This window comes from Blennius ocellaris (genome assembly GCF_963422515.1).
Source record: "Blennius ocellaris genome assembly, chromosome: 21".
Taxonomy (NCBI): domain Eukaryota; kingdom Metazoa; phylum Chordata; class Actinopteri; order Blenniiformes; family Blenniidae; genus Blennius; species Blennius ocellaris.
In genome coordinates this window covers 4854905-4871402 of record NC_137670.1, presented here as the reverse complement: position 1 = coordinate 4871402, position 16498 = coordinate 4854905, and the positions used below count along the sequence as shown (strand labels likewise).

General features: G+C 44.8%; 1 protein-coding gene across 8 annotated transcripts in view; it reads left to right on the top strand.

Moving 5' to 3' along the window:
• The window catches only part of sdk2b (sidekick cell adhesion molecule 2b), a 284284-nt gene extending 270068 nt beyond the window's left edge, over positions 1–14216 (top strand). For 2 of the 8 annotated variants that reach the window (XM_080516862.1, XM_080516859.1), the window contains exons 35-38: positions 126–264; positions 4720–4849; positions 11128–11184; positions 12186–14216. In XM_080516862.1, coding sequence (XP_080372988.1) covers positions 126–264; positions 4720–4849; positions 11128–11184; positions 12186–12632 — 773 coding nt within the window. In that variant the 3' untranslated portion in view covers positions 12633–14216. Of the gene's footprint in view, positions 1–104; positions 265–4719; positions 4850–11127; positions 11185–12185 lie in introns of all 8 variants that reach the window. The other 6 variants (XM_080516860.1, XM_080516858.1, XM_080516865.1 and 3 more) reach the window with 3 other exon arrangements.
• The last annotated feature ends 2282 nt before the right edge of the window (positions 14217–16498 follow it).

Sequence of the window (16498 nt, the reverse complement as noted above, 5' to 3'; positions counted from 1 at the left end):
TAACGTCTTAATGTAATTTGTATCATTCCTGTTTGATCCACTCACTCTTTCATCCATTGCCCCCTCCATTAATCCCCCCATCTGTTCGGCCTGTGGTCACACAGTGTCTCTGCACGTGTGTCCAGGTAACAACTCCAACTGCAACGCCCTGACCCACGGCGACATGGTGAGCCTGGACGAAGGCCGCTTCTCCGCCCTGGAGCTCAACAACCGACGTCTTTCCGTCAAGAACTCCTTCTGTCGGAAAAACGGCGTCTACACCAGGTGAGGGTTAAACCGAGCAACTGTGTGTTGAAATACTTGCAACTGTGTTTTGAGCCTCAAAGCCTCATTAACCCACTCTTCAGCGTATGAACACTGACAGTCCTTTGATTTTAGATCCTGTGTGTATATGAATCTGCACTTTCTTTGGTTCTGTCATCAGCGGATCTCACAAATATGTTGCATGCAAAGGATATCGAAATTTTTTTTTTTTACAATTTCTAGCCATAAAATCGTACTGGATCCTCAGCAGGTTTTGTTAATGGACAAACAGCAGTCAGACGTCAGTCACACTTCCAGTTTCGGATCTGACGGCATATTTTCGCATTAGATCATGAGAAGCGGTTTACACAGCAGCTCAGAGGGGAATTTACACGCAGGTGCAGTCTTGTTGTTGAGGGCAGGTGAAAGGTACGTCAGCAGTGACTTTATTTCTCGCTCTGTGAAGGCAGAGGCGACAGGTGCAACCGTGGTCCGTCCCTGAAAGGATTTAGCTTCATGTTCACAGATTGAAAAGTGCAGATTGTGTTGCGTGTCTTTTATATATTTTGTGTGTGTATGTGTATGTGACCTTGAGGATAGATGAAAGCGGGTCTTTCAGAAGCCTTCGGGCTACTTCCTACCGCTGCTCCACTCGAAAGAATGCACAGATGCACTCCCGAGTCTTTGAACTCGGCCCGCAGCACTGGGGAAACTGAAATCCCAACACCTGAGCCTCCGATTAGAGATTAATGCCACATCTTGATCTCCTGTCTGTGAATACCGAAGACGGGATGAAGTCCTCGGCCTTACGGCGGGATCACAAATCAAACACACCTCTAATCCGCCGGTGGTGGTTCTAATTCGGAGCTGTGTCACACCGCAAATGCCACTTACGGCCGATTCTCCCGGAGATTTTCTCAGCATGACGCTCATTTGCTCAGAGTTTAACACCGAGGCCAACATGGAGGATACAGTGGAAAGTCACTGCAGTCGGGAGACTGATGGCTTCATCCGGGATGCGAAATGAGGAGCAAACGCACTTAATTCTGATTCAAAACATTGCCTTACACACAGATTATTATCTGCCCAGTGTTTATGAGGATGCAAGTTGAAGATTGGACACTTGAAAAGAGAATTATTGAGAATTATTTGTCGATGTCAAAAGCAAAAAGTGGGGGGGGAAGGAAGTTAAAAATAACAAAAAATGCTAAAATAACTAGAAACAAAAATATCTAAGAAGAGAATAAAAACAACAACAAAAGGTCTATAAAAATGAATCAAACCACCAAAATGACAAAACAGCTTTAAAAGCTAAATTAGAAATGCTAAAAAAAAATGGTCAAAACTACTAAAACAGCCAGAAATTTTAAAATAAATAAAAATTTGAAAACAGCTGAAAACCTAAAACTACAAGAAAATGTGAGAAAGAAAAATTGTCAAGAGCCTAAAGGGCTTTCACTACTGAAATAAAATCACTGAAAACTGAAAGAGCTTAAGGTCAAACATCAAAAGCAAACAAATGAAAAAGACACGTAAGCTCCAATATCAAATCTACTAAATTAAATTAAACCCAATAAAAAAAATCTTCAGAACTGTTAAAAACAACACCAAAAACGTCAAAAAACTACAAATTGTAGAAACTTTTATCTTCAGGTTCCTGAGCTGTTTTTGCCTTCATTTTAAAGGTTCAACATGTTTCACGGTTCCAGATTAACCTCATTTGGTCAATTGTGGCAAAAAAAACCCATCTCTTTTAGTCATAAAGGCTGGGATAATATTTCCCAGCATGCTTTGATTGACATTTTAAAAGAAAAAAACAACACATGAAAACATGCAGGTGCATCTCAAAAACATTGGCTGTTACTGTGTATTTTTTATAATTAAATTGAGAAAGACTGAATTAATTTCATTACAATAAAATGTTAAAACAATTTTCAAATGAACCCACGAAGACATTTGCAATATATGTCATTTAAGTTTTTTTTATAATAGATTTTGCAGTTTACATTCATAGCCATATTCACAGTCACTAAAATGTGATCCCATCTGTGCTAACTTCAGACTGACAGTAGGTAAATCGCTCGGTGTCACACCAAATATGCTGCAATCTGTTTCCGAGCTGCCAGTCAGAGCCTCGAAGTTGCAGCGTCCCTCTGTACTGCCTGCTCTTGTGAAGTTGGAGCTCCCAGCGAAGTAATTCAGTGTAGATTAACATGATTTTAAACACTCTTGAGTGACAAAGCTCCCGAACAATCCAGACATGCTAATGAGTCCCTTTAAGCGGCTGCGGTGAGACGAGGGCCCGATAATGAGTAAAGACCAGGGGCAGGTTTGATTCCCCCCCCCCTCCCTGGTTTTTATTCCCTACCTGATGTAGCGCCAGCTGAGGATTAAGTGGACCCTTCTCCATCCAGGAGAGAGATTATGAATTATTTACACCTCGCTCAACAACACGCGAGAGTCAGGAGGACGCGCCGAGACTCCTCAACGCTCCTAAACAGGCCATTAATTAGAAAGTCCTCGCAGGCTTTCGGGAGCATCTCTTCGGTGTCGCGCCTGTTGGATGTCGGGCTGAGTTAGCCTCGCCGTGAGCATGGCGGAGGAATGCCGGTGGCTCGGACAAGATAATATAAGACTTTATTAATCTGTGAAACACTGTAATTGCAGCAAATACATGGATCCAGGAAAGGTGTCAAATCTAAGAAAAGGTTTTCAAGTGAAAATTGGAAAGCTTTTGTATCGTAACTTTTTGGAGTGGGAGACATTGTGGTTGTTTATGTTTTTTTTGTCAGTTTCCTTGTTTTCTTTTTATCCTCCTTCTCTCATCCCCGTCATGCTTTGTCTGTTTATTTTGGTTTTCATCTCTCAATGTCAGGTGCTATATGTCTAATTCTGTATGTGTTCTTTATCATGAAAAAGTTACCATCAGACTGTTATAGAAAAAAGACAACATTGTGAAAACGGGGCCTGAGTTACTCACCTGGTATGTGGAGTTCCTTCTGTTACAGATCAGGGCAGAGGGAACAGCTGGTCAAATAGAATTCTGGTGAATCAGGGCGAGTGAGTTTTATGCAGTCAGACGGGTGAATCAGACATTCGGTCTGCGGAGTCTTTTATAAGTCGTAGCTGAAATCATTCTTATTTCATAGTCTGGTATGAGGTATTATAGCGTCTTTACACTTTGAGTTCTGACACGGAGTTGCAGAGTGTAGTTCTCCTGTTTTCCTCCCATTTCCCTGCGAAGGCTTCCTGTTTGTCCACCCTGCACTCCAACTTCAGGAATTTACCCACAACATTTTCCAGATTCTTTCCAAATATACTTATTTGTGAAATGCATATGCAAATGGTATTTTGGATGAGTGCAGCGGTTGTGCGGCGGTTGTGCAGTGGCGAGCGCCGGGCCGACACTGTGTCCTGGAAAGTCAACAGGAGTCTGTGTGTCCCAGCCGGCTCGGCCAAACCAGCACCAATCAGCAGAAACAGATGGGTGCTCGTCGAGCAGTGACCGGGGGACGGTTGGAAAAAAATGAACTGGCGCTTGTGTTTGCTTTAGGAAGCCCTGACAAAGAGCGCACCATTTAAGGACATATTTCGTATGTTTTTGTCCTCGTCTTTCCTTTCCGCTCTCAGCTTTCAGGATCACTGAGCACCTCCTCTCGTCCCTTCTCCTCCTCCTCCTCCTCCTCCTCCTTCCATCTCACACGGATGACATTTTCGATCACCGACAGTTTAATGTGGGCTCATCTATCTCGCTGTAATATTTGCCAGACCGAAGCTTGTGGCAGCCCCGACCCCAGCCGAGTGCTGAAGAAGTTTGGTTTGTAATTTAGTCACAAGAGCCCGGTGGTTTGCATTCCTCAGCCCACATTGAGGACTGAATCAGGGAAATCATTCAGTCCGTGAGAGAGAGCGAGAGACAGAGAGAGAGAGAGAGAGACAGGCTGTAAACAGCCACCTCATGAGTGTCCCGTGATTCCCATCAAATTACACACACACACACAATGTGAACTTGAGGAAGTACTACAGTAACTGTAATGTCTCAGACACGAACAGGAATTATGAAACCGTCGCATTGCTGCATGTGCTTCCTATTACGAAAGTTTGACTCTCCTTTCTAAATTAAAGAGCTCTCAGGGAGTTGACGTATTTTCTCCTATTTGCACACACATTTTGTACCGAAGACGCCGCTTTCTGAAAACGCTCGGGGCTCCGTCCTCGTGCAGGGCGGCGGAAACGCAGCTACTGCACATGCGCACCACGCAGCACTGAATAGCTCTTCTGCACATGCTTAGTTGGACGGACAATAAGAAGAATGTTTGCGTGTCATGACTCCCAGTCCATACTCTCCTGGGACTTGGGACTTTTTTTTGTGAAGCTGTAAAAGGAGTGAATTCACTAGAGTGAATTCATCTCTGTGAAAAAAGCATTCATGCCCAGTTGAATGAAACTGATTGTGATCCTCCGCCCTCTGTCCAGGTCTCCTCCCAGGCCCAGTCCAGGCAGCCTCCACTACTCGGACGAAGACGTCAGCACCAAGTACAACGACCTGATCCCCGCGGAGAGCAGCAGCCTCACCGAGAAGCCGTCCGAGGTGTCAGACTCACAGGTGCAGCAGCAAAACCCATCACCCTTCTTTTAAAGTCTTTTAAAAGAAACGTCTGTCTCGCCTTAAAGCACCTCCTGTGTCTGTACCTGTCTGCGTGTGCTCACTGTCATCTCCTTCATCAGGAGCTCAGCTTTGCATCGCCAGCCGCACTGTGTCTCCTGTCCGTTCTCATGCCGCTCACGATCCGTCTGCGTCATTCACCCCAACGCGTTCGGCCTGCAGAGGTCATCAGACGTGGCTGCAGTAATGCACCCCCGCGAGATGAGAGATTAACTACTCCGCTCCGCAGTGGCGAAGCAGACTTTTCAAACTGCGGAAAGAGTTGCTCTGCAGACTGAGATCCACCTGAGATCTAGGCCACTGCACTCAGTCACAGCAGCCGTTATGTAAGACGGCGAGGGTGGATGCAGATTAAATTTTTTTCGAGCATGTGACGTGCTGAGAGTTGCCGATCCAGCCAGACAATCTATCCGACTTTCCATCCCAGTGAGTTAGATCAGAGACAGAAAAACTTCTCGGTGGAAAATATTGGGACATTGTTTTTACCCCAACTCTGCCCTGTCAGCAGAGGTGGAAAATAAACTAGCTTTACCTTTGTACATTACTTGCGACAATTATTTAGATTACGTTTTACGGACTTCATTTAACACAAACACTTTGTCCCTGTTGCATTCTTCAGAGTGACTCGTGCACGTTTTAACCTCAATTGTGACGATTCAGATTGACAGTGAGCTTTTCTCTGACTTTTCTCCAGACTGAGGCTTCGCATGTAAAATTAGACATTTTCTATTGCGTTTCGTTGCAGTGTTCGGAGCTGCTCAAAACACAACTTTTTGAAAATGGCCCCCAAGGCGGAAGTTTTTGAAAAGGCTTGTGGAAATGAAGGAAAACACCCCTTTTCGGATATGCTTTGATTCCATCTTCATGGAAATGAGGGAAAACGCAACTTTTCAGAAATGCTCTGACTCCTTTTCCATGGAAATGTTCAGGCAAACACTGATTTTTAACAGCTCATGCTTTGACGTTTGCTTTTGAATAATCCTCAGTGGTGTCCTTTACTGTGTCTTTCTCCGTTTTGTCTGCATGCCTTCACTCTCCGTGTCATTGAGATCTTGTCTCCTGTGCAGATATGTTACGTTTATCTTCATGTCACCTTCCTCCATGGCTCTGTGTGGGTTTGGTAAATCGTCCCACAGTCCACCGTGTGGTTTTGATCCTTGTCAGATAAAAGCTTCGGTGGGGGTAGAAGTGGTCTTGAATTCCTTTGCTTGCATTCATTTTCTTTCATCTTCTTTTTTTTTTCGGAACCTCTGACCGATAAATGCGTCTCTGGTGTAAGTTCCCCTGCCAGAAGTCTCTCCTCACCTGGCCTTTTTTGGGGGGGGGATCTAAGTCCTACTTCCAGATCAAATGGAAATCTCCCCTCCAATGAATTTTTACAGACAGGACCTTTCAAGTCGTCATAACATCCCTTCAAATGAAGCATTTCAACATCTCGCCACCCGACTGACATATCTAGCGCTCACACTTGTGTATTGTCGACCGCCGATGCAGCGACTCTCCCTTTCGGCCCGAGATGAGGGATTTGTGACGCACAGCCTGTGACTTCGGGGCTCCACCACCAAACCCCTGAGAGGCCAAAGTGTCAGTGCCCGGTGGCGCTTCGGAAGAATCCAGGAATGTTCTTTGAAGTTTTATTGAGCGGAGAACTCTGAGCTATCAGTGTGACATTGTGCTGTCTGCTCTGCCAGGTCCGCGGGGCCTCGCCCAGCAGGTATAAGTTCACTATTGTGCTCTTCTTCGAGAGGGGATTCGGAGGAAACGAGCATTGACTTGGCGAGGCAACAGAGCCGCCATTACTGCTCTGCTCTCCTGCGAGGTAGACGCCTCTTGACTCCCACTCGGTTATTTCTCCAAGGTTGTCGCTGTCGCGACGTCTCCGTATGTCATTTCAGGCCGAAACCACCTGAAGACAGATGATCTTATCTCTGAGTCAGAGATGGGTGGTAGGTTGCGCTCTCTCTCTGCAGAGTGGCATTCCTTAAGAGAGTCGAAAGTGTCTGCTTTCTCTGTCTTACTCCGTTTCTCTGCCTCCGCCTGACCTTCTTTCCCTCCACCTTACGATTCTCTCTCTCTCTCTCTCTGGCTGCTGCAGCGTTCAAAGAAACGACTCTCACTGCGTTATTTGAACAAATGATGAGACACTTTGTTTGGATTGGCCCAGTTTGAAGCATGATATCATGACCCAGAATGAAGCAAAATTACAGCCACGGATGGATTAGACTCATAGAAAGTGGAGTAAAGTTCAAAGGAAGGGACACATACTGTATAATGGGCTTAATGAGGGGCAGTTAGAAATCTCTTCAACGATCATGTGAAATCGTTGGGATGTTACACAGTGACTCACACAGGAGAATATTTGAGAACCACACCAGTATTAAACAATTCTTCTGCACATGCTCAGAAGATGGACAATAAAAAACATGGTGGCCTCCAAAGACTCCATATTCTCTAAGTTATATGCAAGCTGTTTGACTTCCATCGGGAGCAATTTAGGGTTCAATATCTGGCCCGGGGACCCAGACCAAAATGTGGAATCAAACTGGCAACCTTGGATTGAGAAGATGAGCCACTTTAACAACAATTTTCTGGCAGAAGCACAAAAATTGTCTCTATGTTAAAGCGTTAAACTACATATGCAGCACATTTAAACATAAAACTAGAAGAAGAAAAAAACCCTTCAAATAAAGGCTTATATTTCTCTCAATAAAGTAAGCTGGCCTCTCTGATGCTCAGGGAGGGAAGAAAAAAAACACTGAAATCCCTTTGATTCAAGACGCTTTGAGGCAGCAACATACATTACTACACTGAAGACTGCAGCAGCTCAGACGGGTTACATTCCTGCCTTGATGATGACAACATACAACTTGGCTTTGATACAGCAAGTGTTCAACTGCTGGCAAAAATAAAGCTTCCTTTTCCCCAGTTTGTGCTCGACGCCAACAAAAATATACTGTGGATTTGGGGGGGATGCTTTTGTCTCTGTATGGAAGGATGTAAGAACCCCCGCTGTGTTCACTTCATCAATGAGAGTGACATAGACGGCCCCCCCCCGCCCCCCTCCTTTTCTCCTCCAATTATCTTTGCCATAATCCATAACTAGAGGACAAAGGACTGACCCACTCTCTGGGATTGGGGAATGCATCGACTCTTGGGGGGATGGGAGGGAAGGGAAGGGAGAGGGGGGGGGTTCCTGCTGAGTCTCATGTCAGTAGTGGTGAAGAAGTATCCTCTAGTTATAGATGAGTTTAACTGTAGAGCAGTTGTAAATAAAGATAAAGCCAGAAAGGGTGTTAAACACAAAAGTTTCATTGTGACATAAATGATCAGTGTTGTTACCAGAATAGCCGAGAAAGAAAACAGGACTTTAAAGATGTAGTGCTGGAACAATTGCAATATACTTTGTTGCTGACAGACACAATATTCAAATTTCTTTAGAGTAGCGGACACAACTGAGACTTGAGCTAAGATATTGAAAATTCAAACTCAAAGACATGCTGTCAGGGTGAGTTTGTAAAAGCACCCATAATGCAACAGTTTATTGGACATTTCACTGTAATTTGCAGCAGAAATTGTCATTAATATTGCATTGATATTGAGATTGTAGTCATTTTTGAGTGGAAGTAGTTTGGTTTTGTGAAAATATCGACATTTTTGTCACGTATACTCTGTGACACAACCAAGAAAATCCTTAAAATGTAAGTATATGTCAATATTTTACATGTCCGGCCAATTGAAATGAAATTGTACTGTTTGTGGCCCCTGAACTAAAATGCGTTTGACTCGCCTGATTTAAACACAGAAGTTAAAGAGACGTTCCTGGTGTTTCATATATAGTTTAATACTGGCCTAGTTTGCTAATAATACTCTTTTGATTAATCTCCAACAAAAGCTAACTTGAGCTCCTGTTTTAAACTGTGTCGATTGTTCATCGTCTTCATTTATTTTTCCCTCGCCCACCTCTGTTATTAGCAACGCGCACACGGGGCAACTTTATTATGCCGATGATAAAATAAACTCCTGTCAAGAGGTTTCACCGGTTAATTGGATAGATTTCTTAATCTGCTTAATTTAACATCGTAATGATGAAGAAAACCTTTAATAATTGACACTGGCAGGTCGGTATGTGTCTGTTTTACGCTCCTGCTCACATAAATAAGACGGCGGCTCCCTGGAGGCTGAGGTGCAACGCTGCATTTCACGCCTAAAGTCGGCTTCTTTCACAGCATTCAGCCGGTAATTAGCTTGTAATGAGCAGGAGTACGGAGCTGTATCACCGGCTGCGCCGCCCCAGAGGACGATTGTTAAGCATCTTTACTTTAGGTTGCTCAATTGGATCCTTGAGTTATTTCTGTTAAAGGCCGGCGATGAACTGAAGGACAGACGGATTGGAGCGGTGTACGCTTTAATGCCAAACGTTTCGAGAGGCGCAACATCTGCTGCGCACAGTTTGGGTGGGACCGACGACAACCGAACTCACCATGCCACACAAACACGCACACACACACACAGAGAGCGGTGTGTCATCTCTCAACACAGTGTTTAATTCTTTCAGGGTGAGGTAACACCTCTTGAAGTGGCCCAGTGTGTCCTGCCGGTCTTCTGTGAACTGATCCTGTTGTTGTGTTGTGTTGCTGAACACACTGGCATGGCTGGAATTCTTTTCAAGAACCGGTCGGCCTCAAGTGTTTACAACTCGATATTCTAAGTGGGAAGCAAACACACACTTGAGACTCGAGCTCTTTTTATTGAGAGGGGGGGGAAAAGAAAATGGGGAAACACAACTTTGAGCACTGTCTGTCTTTGATTAAACTGCTGAAAGGAAAGAGAAAAGAACGGCGACGAGGATCGCTCCCTTTTGTTTAGATTTGACGACGAACCGTGATTGAACACAAGGATTTTCTGTTTGGAGTTCGAGGAAAGAAAATCCTTCATATAGGAGGCCTGAACCGTATTGAGGCATGTGGGAAATATGAGCCGACCACCAGATGTATCACACATGTGCAGCGAGAAATCTGCGCTCTGCAGTGCGTTTCAAGAGCACGACAGAGTTTCTGCAGAGGAGAGGGAGGCCCCCTTTTATGTAACGTTTTCAAGTGAAAACAGAAAACTTACGGTGCTTTTTGGATGTCTGGAACCACTGATAATGCAACATTTTGAAAATGAATTCCCAGGTGGTCCTTTTCGAAAATGCTCTGGCTCCATAGAATTGTTCTTTCTGACAACGCGTCCACTTCGTTTCCATGTAAATGGGGCAAAACTTAACATTTTGAAAATGCCCCAACCCCATCGCCATCAAAATGCAACTTTTCAAAAATGCTCTGACTTCGCGCATGCCCATAGTAAATAGCTCTTCTGCACATACGCAATTTCATATAGTACAAATGTCCGTGTACTCCCTTATTGTTAATGTTTAAAGTGCACTGTGTTCATTACAAAAACAAAACGACAGCGCCAACTCATGACCCGACATGTTAACTTACTTTGTTTTCAGACATTCTGCCGTTTTCATGTAACCTGGCATCCATTCAAAACGTTGCCATGCAAACGCAAAACATTTGTAAACACGTAAACGCATTTTCCTTTGGAACATTATGTAAACGGGGCCTGAAACACGTTGAAGAAAAAGCCTGACGGGGCAAAGAAGCCATTGAAACAGTCATGATGATCAGCACCATCCCTGCTGCATATGATTCTGAACAAAACGAGTCTTTGTTCCTTCACTTTCATAATATGCTTAATACGTGCGTGAAGCCGTCTCTTTTATCTGGCGGCAGTTTTGGAAAAGTCGCCGGTGCGTGAGTTCATTGTGGCCAGGTGATTAATCACATGCTGACTGGTCAATTGGCGGCTTGCTTTCATGGCAATTGGACGACCGTGTGCAAATCCTCGCAGAGTGCTCAGCCATCACGTTATTTTGTTTGTTTGTTTGTTTGTTTGACACCTGGAGTGCTTCTTGACATGAATACAATAGCTGTTCGAGCCCCGGCCTGCAGCAGGTTGGAGGGTCAGTGAATGTGCTCAGGGTGATGATTTGATATCTGAATGGAATTCAAAGAGAGAGAAAAAAAAGAAAACATCACTGCTTCCTTCACTCTAAAACCTCTCTTCTGTTGTGTTTTCACTTATCATATATTAAGATTTGATCATCATCATCATGACTCGGCCATCATTCTGTTATGGTGATGTATTGTACCCATTGTTTTGTTCACCCATAGGAGGCGCTGGTGTTTTCATATGGGACAGGTGGCCTACATACACTTCCACTGCATTTGGTGAGGTTCCTGTGGCTGCCTGCTTTGAATGTCTGTAGCCCCCCCCCCCCTCCCCTTCTCCCCCTTCAATAGCTGACTGGTGCCTTACCAGTAGTCCCCCATTCAAACGATTCCCCATTGTGGATTCCATCATGTCATAGGTTGTACTCACACACACCGACCAATCCTGTCCTGCTGGCGTGGCGTGGCTACAGAGATCCTAAACACTGAACATATAGCAGTGATTGGTTAAAGATAACTTGTGTTGATGGACCGTTTATTGTGCACGCTTCAGTAACAAGTCATCCCCTCCGTGATCACGCTTTGACCATCTTTGGCCATTTCGTCCATGTGTACCTGTGCTGTGTTGTAAATGTAAGTGTGTGTGCGTGTGTGTGTGTGTGTGTGTGTGTGTGTGTGTGTGTGTGTGTGTGTGTGTGTGTGTGTGTGTGTGTGTGTGTGTGTGTGTGTGTGTGTGTGTGTGTGTGTGTGTGTGTGTGTGTGTGCATGTGGGTATTGTTCAGACCAAATCGCTGGTGAAGATTAACCAAGGGCCCGTTTGCACGGCAACGATTTCAAGTGGACACGCAAGACTGTTGCCGTGTTTTGGGCGTCGGTCTCCACGGCAACGGTGTTCAGACCTGCTGAAAACGCACGTTTTTTTTTCTACCCGTCGTTCTGAAAAACGTTCCTATCCACATGGGAAAGATCTACGTCCAAACAACACCTTGGAAATTATTCAAAAAGATGGAGTACATACATACAGGGTTTTTAGTACATAAAACCAACAGTGCCAACGCTTGGCTTGAGATGGTAACTACAGAGTATTTCAAAACATTGCCATGTAAACGTTTCTGAAACCAAAAAATAAACACTAACAAATTTTCCCTTGAATCGCTGTCGTTTAAACGGGGCCTGAATAAACTCATGTTCATTCCCATTCTGTAGCCTCCTCTAACAGCTTCACGTACAGTCTGTTGAGTGCCAGCTCCGTGACGCCGTGTTTCTTCTTCCTTCCCCAGGGGAGCGACAGCGAGTACGAGGTGGATCCCAACCGGCAGAAAACCCACTCCTTCGTCAACCACTACATCAGCGACCCCACCTACTACAACTCGTGGCGCCGCCAGCAGAAGGGCATATCGCGGGCGCAGGCCTACAGCTACACCGAGTCGGAGTCGGGCGACCCGGACCACTGCGCCCCCCTGCCACTGCCCCCTCTACCCCCGCTGCCACCCCAGCTCAGCTCACCCAGCCCCCAGCCGCAGCAGGCCCAGGGCCAGCCCCAGGGCCAGCCCCAGGGCCAGCCCCAGGGCCAGGGCAGCCTGTTCAGGCCCAAAGGTAGCCGGACTCCCACCCCATCCCAGCAGAGCTCCAACCCCCCCAGCCAGCACAGCACCTTGTACAGGCCCCCCAGCAGTCTAGCCCCAGGCTCGCGGGCCCCCATCGCTGGCTTCTCCTCCTTTGTGTGAAAAGTGTTGCGAAGGACATGGAAACTTCTGGAATTATTATCTGTGGTGTTGAAGGAGAATTTAGCATCGCTTTATGCACAGTCAGCCCGATCGAGTCACGCTCACCTCTCCTCCCTCCCATTACTTTGAGTTTTTGTCTTCTTCTCCCGTGTTATTTACTTTAGTAAGGATATGCAGAGAATGACACTTTTTTTTTTCTCGTCTATTATGTGAAAGTCTGGCAGCAGAAACTTTTTGAATTTCCTCACTGGTTGATAAAACAAATTCAGCAAAATTGTTTTGCGCTTATTTTGCTATTTGAACTCCGTGCATGGTTTGTTCTTCATTTTTTCCCACCTTTTTGCAACATTTTCAAAAGTATTCAGTGGTTATCCCTTCGATTCTGTACAAAGTCACAAGAATCTTCAAAAACACACATATAAATATATATATATAGATATATATACATACATATATATAGTAGACTTGCCTAGAAAACATTAAGTCAGTGCATTTGCCGCATTGACAGAGACTGATACGCGACGGAGCCATAATGTGGAAGTGAAAGGACAAATGTTTTGGACTGGGGGTAAAAACACGAAAGAGAACCGGCGTGGAAGTGGAGTTCATGCCAAACGGAATCATTTTGAACCCGCTATGGCCCGGAGAGATTCAAAGAGGACAAACAATCATGGAAGTCATTGTCTGGCCCACGGCACACAGACACACGGAGACGTGTTGGGTCACATGTCAGTGACTCCTCGGTGCCTGGAGGGATCCTGCAGATATGAAAAAAAAAAAAAAAAAAACCAAACAAAAAAAACGAGTGTATATCTGTGAAAAGTCTTTTTTTTTTTTTTTGTGAGTGTGTTCCAGTGGATCAAAGATGCCTTGATTAAGAAACATTTATTTATGATATCTGGCTGTGCAAACGGACCTTGCGAGAGCCTTCTTTTAATTCTGACAGATGTGGGCCATGAATTAATTTCATCCCCTGGATCATATTTCACATAGAAATACCCCCCCCCCCCCCCCCCCCCCCCTCTACTGAGATGCTTTGAATTTGGAGGTTAAAACTGTCACCATGTAAACAGTGTGATTTTGATATGAGACATCGAGAGACTCCTCGTCCAGATGCGAGCCTGTAGCCAGGAGCGGATGTCACGGACGCCTCACCGCTTTTCCTTTTGTGTAATCAGCCACTGTAATATTCAGGTGCGACTGTGTGTGTGTGTATGAGTGATTGATCACACGTTCTCGTGCGTAAGCTTTACAGATCATTCACTGTGTGTCTGTTTATTAAAGAGATCGTCCTTGCAGCAACTGTAAACCTGCCTGGAGTAACGCCAAACCAGAGGGCCCGGCGCGCTCATTACGCTATAGTGAAGACTCAGTGGTGTGTTCCTAGTTTTCATTGTTCAAACAAAAAACAAAAAAACACCAAAAACAACAAAAAAAAATGTCATCTACTTTTTTTTCTCTCTCTCTCTCTCTCTCTCTCTCTGTGGGGTGATTTCATTGTACGCAACAAAAGCTTATCATGCAGAATCTTGAATGAATATATGATCACAGTACATTTCTGAAATAAATTATTTTTCAATGTTAGGCGTTCGGGTGCGTCTGTTGCAGATTTCACAGCGGCGAGGAAACGAGAGGAGGAAGAGACACTCATCGAAAGTTTTTTTTTCTTTGAACGTGCCGAATCGATGAAAATGGAAAGTAAAGCAGATCCCATCTGAACGCGCGGCGCGGCCCAATTTCAAAGCCTCTGTACCTTAACCGCACGAGTCTGCGGTCGTCTTATTTCGCTTGCTCGCTCACAGCAGGAGAATTCTTTTCCTTGGCAGATCGGCTCCGAACAAGTCAAGCGGTTTTATATCACTGTACATAAACACACTGTCAGCCTCCTCCGGTTTGTGAAAAGAAAGTAATAATACTTTATTGATGCCCTTGAGGACATTCTGCCATTGCATTAACCCATCCTGGTCATTATTAACAATAACGTACTAATAACACGGTGTAATCCACAGAGCCGATGGGGGTCAAGAGTCATGCTCACAGACCAATCAAGTCCTTTATTTGTCACAGTTATACAGAGTGTAATGTGGGTTTCATTCCCAAGATTAGCTTGTTTGTCTGCTTTTGGTTCTTGATTAAATAAAAGACATGAAAAGTGAATGTAGGGAGGAAGAAAATAAAAAAAAACGTTGTTTTGGTATTAAATTGACATTTGCAAGTGCTTCATCAAACATACATAACTTTCGCAAAAGAACGCTTTGATGGCAGAGATGCAGAGCATAGAAAAGGGTTCCTGTTCTGCACACAGGATCCGGCCGCAGCTAATTATTTGATGGAATTCCAGCTAACCTTTGTGTTACTCAGGGCAGCGATAAATCAAATCAGTGCAGATGCTGTGAAATCCTGTTATCTGGTTCCCGACATCCCCCTGTTGACTTCTTCATCTTCCTCCGTGCTTTCAAGTAACCACAATTCATTAGTTCGTTATTTGTTCCTCAGATGGATTTACTCAGACCTTTAGTGACTTTACATGATACCTGGTCGGGGCAAAATGTGTATTTTCGCTGAGAGATATGCGTTCGGGACAGGAGCCGTACTGTATCAGATGGTGTGAGATGCTAATTGGATCACAGTGACTTGATCCGGGGCTAACCTACTAAACACAGAGGCGTGAGAGGAGGGGAAGATTAGACGGGCCGGCGTGGAGCAGGGAATTGGAACGAGAGCATCCAGAGTGCTAATCCCTTTTTTGAAAAAACACATGGGAAATTTCCCCCTCTGACAGAGGAATCGCGGACGGGGAGGTGTTTCACCCGGTACAACGTTCATTTCCTTCTGTCTCTCTTTCTCTCGCCCCCTCAGGAAATGAATGACAGAGAAAAGAGTGAGCCGGTGGTCCCCGTTAAAAGGAGAAGCCCACCGTACTAAATAGCCCTGATGAGCTTTGAGAACCCGCAGTTGGGATATTAAAGGATTCAGACAGAAGGTATAGTTCAAAGGAGTTGGAAACCCTGAATTTAATTGCCTCGTTTGTGAGCTTCACTTGAGCCGGGGTTCTGGGATTTGAAGAGAGGACATGCTGGCAGTTGGAGAAAGGACACTAATTTGAGAAACGGGATGTTCAAGAACGCCTCTCTGATGTTTGTTGGGTTTCTGACTTAATGTACGAAAAATGTCCAAAGCTATACAAAGTCCCTTCGCTTGAGCCGACCCCTCTGCGGTTTGAAGACTCTTCTTCCTCCTCGCGGACAAAATCGTATTTAAGGCTCTGAGGCGGCTGAAAATTGTGACATAAATTGCTGAAATAGTTGGATGGAGCCACAATTCTTTTTATCCCAGTTGGCAGGTTTCTATTAAAAAAGAAAGTGCCTCCCGCCTCTGCTGTCCTGTGTGTAGTTTATAATGCAGGGGCCACATACAGTCCAATTTCATCTGGACTCTGGAGCAGTAAAGCCATGCCATAATAACCTTGAGATTTGAATTTTAACATAGGGATGCACCGATACCACTTTCTAAAAGGACTAACATGAGTATTTAACCTTTAGCTACTTGCCATCACCAAGTATTGATACGAAGGCTCATTAAATGTCATAGCGCAGCACGTATCACCTATTAACACACTGCGCTATGTGTACTTTAGACTAAGGGACTGAGCTCACTCTAAATGAGTGTATCAGTCAGATTTTAATTATGTTTAGCTTGTAGCATCAATGGTGGCTGAGCCCCGAAACCATTTAGCATGTAGCATGGAGCACGGCTCGGAGCTCCATGCTGAGCAGTTGAATTAATGAGCCGATATCGTGCTAACTCTGCCGGTGATTAAGTTTCTCCTCCTCGTGATGTTTTGGCAGAACATCATTCACAGTCTG